The following is a 7,266-nucleotide window of genomic DNA, read 5'->3' on the forward strand; positions in this document are numbered from 1 at the left end:
ATTTAGATGACGTATTAATTTGTGATTTTCATCAGAGCTACCTGTATGCTGTGTATCTTACAATAATACAAACATTGCAGTTACATTATACCGCTTTAAATTTGTTCTAACTAACAAAATATATTTCTCAACCCCATGTATTTATTTATCGGTATTTGCATAAACCTTACGATCCATCCTGAAACTAAATATCGTAAAATTCAAGTAGAAACATTGGTGAATTTTTTTCATCGTCCTTTGGAGAAACGACTGTTATATGACAATTCATCGTGCAACGAAAATTCCAGAAGAACAAAACTGGACCTATATATATATGGATGAAGATATTTATCACCTAATACAAAATATTGCATTATAAAAAGGTTAAGTGGATATAAGGCATGCATTCTCGCAATAATCTATATTTTTTGCTAAGGGTCTTTTGTCATAACCATGGAAATTTTATTAAATAGAGCGGTTGATACTAATGACTCAAAAACATTTGGCAAAGGAGACTAGGTGAATATTCTTAATCCTATACAATCATATTGTTTAACCTACGGAATTAATCCTAGATTTAGACGATGACTTTGACTGTTTAACGGATCATGTGTGAATTATGCAAATAAAATGTTTTCCAAACATAGTAGTTTAAGCTGAAAAAAGACAAAACGAATACCTACATTTAGCAAGTACGTTGCTTAAATATGCTCAAGTCTCAGGAAATTAATTATTCCCAGAATGACAAAATGTTAATGCTTTCTCCAGCACCTTAACAAGTGTAACTTTAAATAGTCTCTTAACTGAACAATAAGTAATACCCTCTGATGATGAATCTTTCATATTAAAGATTGTACAGTTAACAAATGCATATAATGAACAATTAGTCTAATATATTTCAGTCGTTTCCTCTACTCGCTCTATTTGGAGTATGCTGTAGCTTTTCTTAAGCTGTACTGTGGTCGAAAAAAGTCGAACGTAAGCTACAGAGTAGCAAGTTCGAGGCCTATGTCGATTAATTTCGCTGTACAATAAGTTTCAAAATTTGAAGCACAAATCCACACTTATTTACCGATAATATAAAGAATAGTAGGTTTGATGTTTGTGGTACAGTACGTTTGTATTTTCATGGAAACTAGACTTGCATTTCTACTATGTCCACAAGACATTTATAGACTTCAATATACACATACATTCGACAGTAATGCAAGGTTAAGTTGTTCTAATAAACAGGATACCATTTCGCCTTACAGAAGTTGAATAATTGTCCATTCTTTTCTGAAGTATAAGTTCCAACATTACGAAAAAGAAGTTCATATCATGAAAAAGTCAAATGTGATTAGTAGGATTCGTATTATATTAGTTTATTTTACAATATGGGGATGACCTGTGATTCTGAAACAAAAATATTATGTAAACTGTTTGAATTTATCAGTTAAATTGCGTGGCGGTAGCTTAGAACATATAAGTTCTAAGACAGAGTATGAATAGTGTCGAATAAAGGAACGCCAAACAATTGCATCATGGATTGTAACCATAACATGAAATGGCCAAAACTGAGAGAACTGGATCTAAGTAAACGAATATTTGTACATATAAATAAAAATTTGAAAATATTTAATATCTCATAGGTGAGATCTTGAAGAATTCTGATTTCTCAAAATACTAGGGATAGGTTGCTCTGTGTTTCGACTTAAACGGGAAATCTCAGCATTTAATCGTGCATTAATAATTGCCTGCTCAACATTATGTTCAACTTCTTCATCTTCGTCTTCTTTTTCAATATTTTCCCCTTCTTCATCATCATTTTGTAGACTTTCTTTAGCTAGCTTTACGGCTAAAAACTCGTTGTAATGTTGCTTCCGTTTTTCACGAAATTTTCTCTGATGTTCATCTTCCTCCTGGTCGAGTTTTGTGGCACTTGGCTAAGATTAAAACAATTAAATTAGGAATAAGTAATACATAGATTGAGGGGATTTCCATGTCATTAATTTAAACAGAACAGTGTAATAATACAAAGATGTAGATCATAGACACATTCTGATTCATATGGTTTCGGACATTACGTAGTTATCAATTGTTTACCTTCGTTCATCTATTACTTTACAACTTCACTCACTTTTTTTGTGGTTTATATTTAACTTGGTGCACATTTGTACCAATATTTGTGTTCAGATAAATATACAAATACTGATACATGCACCAACTTCAACGTTTGATAATTAAATTTAGTGCTAATTATCTGAACATAAATATCATACGGTAGGCATACTGAAGGTTTAGTTAACTACGTCTCATATAAGAATAAAAGTATTCATCTGCAGCAAGAAACTAAAGTGCATCTAGTTTTTAATAGATAAATCATGGGAATCGATTTTTGTAAATGAATAACAGGCGAGTAAAAGCCATCACATAACATACCTTGATAACATTAGAAAACCTATTGATATAGTCAATCATTTTTCAAGATATTCAAGAGGCACTTTTTGTAGTAGAGTGATTGTCTTAAAACAAATTTCAGGACGTAATAGTACAATATTTTAAGTAGTCAACTTGCAACTAGCTTTTTCAGGAAGCGTGCTACTTAGCATACCGTATAAACGAAGACTTAAGCTTAGTCACTGAAATCCATTATTACATATTACGTTACTTTTTTATCAAGTGTGAGTTCATGCACTAAGCTTTGAAACAAACTGTGTGACTAGTGATATTAACCGGTTACTCAAAGTAAGGTGGGACACGGTTTAATAGTACGACTTACTGACTGGAAGTCAAGTGCATTAACTACAAATTCATGACTACATAAGGTGTTCTGACTACTACACGGCCCCCAAATGCCCTGGTATGGCCGAGAGTGGGAACAGTCAGTTCTTCTCGAAATTCTCTCATAGCCACGCGTATATAGCCTCTGCCAGGGAAGTCCTACTCACTGCCTTCTTGTGGCATTACTGTTGTTTACGGAATTGAGAGGACGAATAGCGAAACTCCGGAGCTTTAACCTGATTGGTGGAGACGGAGGGTCCACCTGGGGGAGTTGGGAAAACCTGATTCCAAACTAATGGTGTAGATGGGCTTTAGTACCCTAAGGGAACAAATGGAGTATGAACCTATCGTTAGTCACCAGCTACCATGGGACTGAATCCCCTTACGTTGCTCCACTGCCTTGTGAACCGGACCTTTGGGTCAAAGGCTCAGGGTGTGGCCCCCTAAGAAAACCACCTGCTTCGGTTTGGGCAACCGGGCAGTATCACAGCCCTCACACAAATCAAATGAGATTTGTGCGGCGCGTATATATCTGGTACCCCTTTGTACCAATATTTATGTGTTTAAATAAATAAACTAGGGTGGTGTGACATCTTATTCTATTATAAATTGCACTGTTTCTCTTCCCTATTTATAATTATCACTTTATGTTTACTTGACCACCAATTTTGATAAATGCCTAAACAAGCATATGAGTGGTTAAATTGTTCAAAACGTATGGCGCAGATACATTATGAATTTCGAATAAACTTCGCCTACTCATTCACTTATCAAAAAATTCTTCAGATTCGTTAGATAGCAATGAATGTTGAGAGTTGTTCACAAGAAGGAATCAGCCCAACTTAACAGTTGGTATAAAGCAAACCATTTACGCGTACATATTTCATGTGAATACTACTTAAGAGGAGACATATCTACTGCTCATATAGACTGCATCGAGAATATTTGTGCGATAGCTTCACTGATGGAACAAGGAAAAGTCATTCGTAACATATCTCACTTATTCCCGACCGACATAATGCTTTCGTGTTCAACACAAGCATGTTAAATTCGTACAACTGTATGCTGATTTTATAATAGAAAATTTGACGGAGGATGTGACTTACTAATACATTACTTTATTCCAAACTTGTCCTCAGTTGTGTTATTAATTCTAATACCTTATATGTATACCATTTTAATTTACATATATTTGTTTGCCTACCCACCTATATATTTGTTATTCATCCTACGAAAACTTCAGTCTAATCGTGTTCATTACTACCGTAAATGTTAGTTAATTCAATTAGTTAAGTATACATTCCAATTCGCAATCTTATTTAATCCATTTGTCCTCGGTCAGCGAGTTAAAGACGAAAAACATAACGGTTGCTTACAATGCAAAATGTGGGTTGTGGAGGCATTGAATACAAGTCAAGTGATGATATAGACCTGCACTAAGCTGTTGAGAATGTCGATCCATAGTGTAATGATGCTTAAAGTAGGATTATGTTGGGAAAAAGAAAAGCGAAAGATATTCCACAAGTGTATGAGTCTACTAACTGCTGACCTAAGTTGTGTACAGTGACGCATACTTGGAGACTACGATACTCGAGAGGATGCATGATAAAAAGTTGTGGTTTGGAATTGTTAAAATGGAGAAAATTCATCCGTTTTCTCTCACTTATCTGTCATTTATGGCTATTTTTCATCTTTCTATTTCGCTTAGCTTCTAATTTCTGGGGAAATTGTATTTCATTCTTTACTGAGATCCTTCTCCATATATATACACTGACAAAGTATAACAAAGACTAGACGATCTAAATATCTTGATACAATAACTATTAAAACAATGACAAGCTGTTGCTGCAAGTAGCCTACAGTGATTTGCAAGAAGACGATCTTCAGGGCTTTAAAAACAACTTATCCGATAATAATAGAACCATTACTATGAAAACAAATTGGCACTAGGTACGCTCCTATGTAAGCAGCTATAAATCTGAAATGATTAGACATAATTGTCCCTTAGGTTCTTTCTCAACCTGTGAAGCACGTTTCAACAATGTTTACCCTGACTTGATGGGGCCCTTACCAAATTCAAATGGATACTTTCACCCCCTGACATGTGTGGACCGTATCACACGACGGCCAGCAGTACCTATCAGGGACAACACGGCCGATACGGTGGTCCACACCGTCAAACGATGAGTGGTAGACTTCGTATGCCCTTCAGCCATCACTACAGACCGTGGACGCCAGTTCCAAATCGAACTTTCTGTTGTCTTACTACACTACTAGAAATCACACGATTCCGAACAACCGCCTTCCACTCAAGCCAACGGGTTGGTAGGACGATTTCACCGACAGTTGAGAGCCTCATTTTCAGCTGACAAAGAACCGAACTGGATTGAAGCCCTTCCACTATTGTTAGCTCACATCGGATAAACTGCGGCACAACTCGTTTACGGAAAGACACCAACTATTAAAAGAATTTGTGGATTTCACTTCTTCTTTAACGAATGTGGGTCTTAAGTCATACACTAGCAGATAAACAAACGCCATGAGTTTAGTTAAACCCGTTTCCACTCGACCGCAGTCGACTGTTTTCGTCCAACCTGTCTTGTAACAAAGTACACACGTTTTAGTATGTCACAACTTACTACAACGATCTCTTGAAATGGCATACGAGGGCCCTTGAACGCCCTTCATCGCAAACCTAAGTATCAGACCATCGATAAGCAATGAACTAACAATAACATCAGCATTGACCGTCTTAATGAGGCATATCTAAAAGAAGATTATGTTGAGTCTCCTCCTGTACAATGGAGCGATGTGAGCCTCATGATTACGATGCAACATCCGATAAACAACAACTTCGCTGGTATCCGAAAACCGTCAGAAACAACGAGTTCTGGAAGAACGATAAGATTTCCGAAGCACTCAAACGACTACTATACGTAGGACATTGCATAACGTTACATTTTACTTTATTTCTTGCGCCCTGTAATAATTTTGTCGAGTATTTTTGCTTTGTGTTAAAAAGATTGTTCTCTTTTAGTATGCTTATATATGTATATATTTTTCTCCGAGAAACCCCAAAAGACCCTTTCACACAGAAATCTCCGACGCTATAACATGATATATGTACACATATATACCAGGTTTTTCGCACCTTCTGCTTCCCTACACAAGTGTGAGCGTATTTTGACCTGCACTTTGATTTGTTCTCCTTTCCAGGACGGCTGGAAAAGATGAAAAGCTGACGAAGAATACTATGAGTTAAAAGTTCCATCGTACATTTAGTATTGTTATATTGTATCTTATGGCTCCTCATATTGGGGAAAGACGACCAGATGTTGCTGGACATAGAAAGCTATCAGAAGAGTTTTTACCAACGACAAGCTCGTTGAGTTAAAACTTCTGGCTGATCACGTCCTAGGGTCATCACTACCCCACTAGAGGGGAGTGAAATACAACGGTAAATGAGTACCTAGAACAAATTGTTACAATATATGGTAAAAGCGGTAATGAATACCAAGACCATAGAGTCTATACTGATACCACTAAAAATAATTTATTAAAGACTAATTAAGGGAAGTGAACTGTGTGAAAAGAAACCTGAACGATGAATAAGAATGTCTGAAAACAAGCAAAGACTAAGAATCCATCCATGATACAAGGACATAATATTTGGTATATACATGAAGAGTGTAGTTCCGCAGGAAATGGGGAGAATAGGAAATACGCTGCTGGATCCAGCAGCGAAAATCCCATACATATTGAATGATGAGTTAACAAGTGCTGGATTTCAACCGAAGTGAAGAAAACCAAGGCATCGCAGAATACGCTTTAAAAATGAACTATATCAGAATAGTGATATAGACATTGCTTTTACAGTTATAAAATACTCCGAAACAATAGAGAAATGAATGTGAGACTCACCAGCTGCTGATCAGGATCCTTTGAAGCGGCAGAAAGCCTGGCCGCTAAATCTTCCGGAGTAAATAAGGGTCCAGTATTGGTGGCAGAACCATCTTCAGAGTCAAAAACGTATGGTGTTTTTGGTTCTTCAATTTTCATATGACCATACGTCTTGTCTGCGGGATGATAAGTAGCTAGAATATTTGATTCATCCCACTGGAAGCTTTTCTGAGGTCCCTGATCACTGGACTTCTTCAATATACTTTTAGAAACCTTTGTTTCTTCCACAGCCTTGGACATCGTGAAAGTAGCGCACCTTTTCAAATGGTTTCAGGTTCTGGACGGAATAGATTACGCTTAACAGGCTACCGTATCTTGTAGCAATGGATCACCGATGCCTCCAGGTAGGTACCTAGGTATACTTAACGATAAAAGAGAAAAGGTTGGTAAATTATAGCGAGATGCCGTCCTTAGTCATCAAGAATATGTCAAGATTTCTCTTCAAATGGTTCAAATGGTTGTGGACGGAATAGAAGAAGCTTTCGCTTAACGGGCTTCCGTGTCTAGTAGCAGTGGATCATCAATACTTTCAAGCAAGAACCTATATATTAACGATAACAGAGG

General features: G+C 36.7%; 1 protein-coding gene across 1 annotated transcript; it reads right to left on the minus strand.

The window, feature by feature from the left end:
- Positions 1–1,604: 1,604 nt before the first annotated feature.
- On the minus strand, positions 1,605–6,950 carry Smp_046160 (putative protein phosphatase inhibitor 2 (ipp-2); the record flags this gene model as incomplete). The annotated part of the gene is made up of 2 exons (XM_018789599.1): positions 6,664–6,950; positions 1,605–1,904 (listed from the first exon to the last, which is right to left on the minus strand). The coding sequence occupies exons 1-2, from the start codon at positions 6,940–6,942 to the stop codon at positions 1,605–1,607; spliced, it is 579 nt and encodes a 192-aa protein (XP_018655025.1). The 5' UTR covers positions 6,943–6,950.
- Between the last annotated feature and the right edge of the window lie 316 nt (positions 6,951–7,266).

Source organism: Schistosoma mansoni, chromosome W, assembly GCF_000237925.1.
Source record: "Schistosoma mansoni strain Puerto Rico chromosome W, complete genome".
Taxonomy (NCBI): Eukaryota; Metazoa; Platyhelminthes; class Trematoda; order Strigeidida; family Schistosomatidae; genus Schistosoma; species Schistosoma mansoni.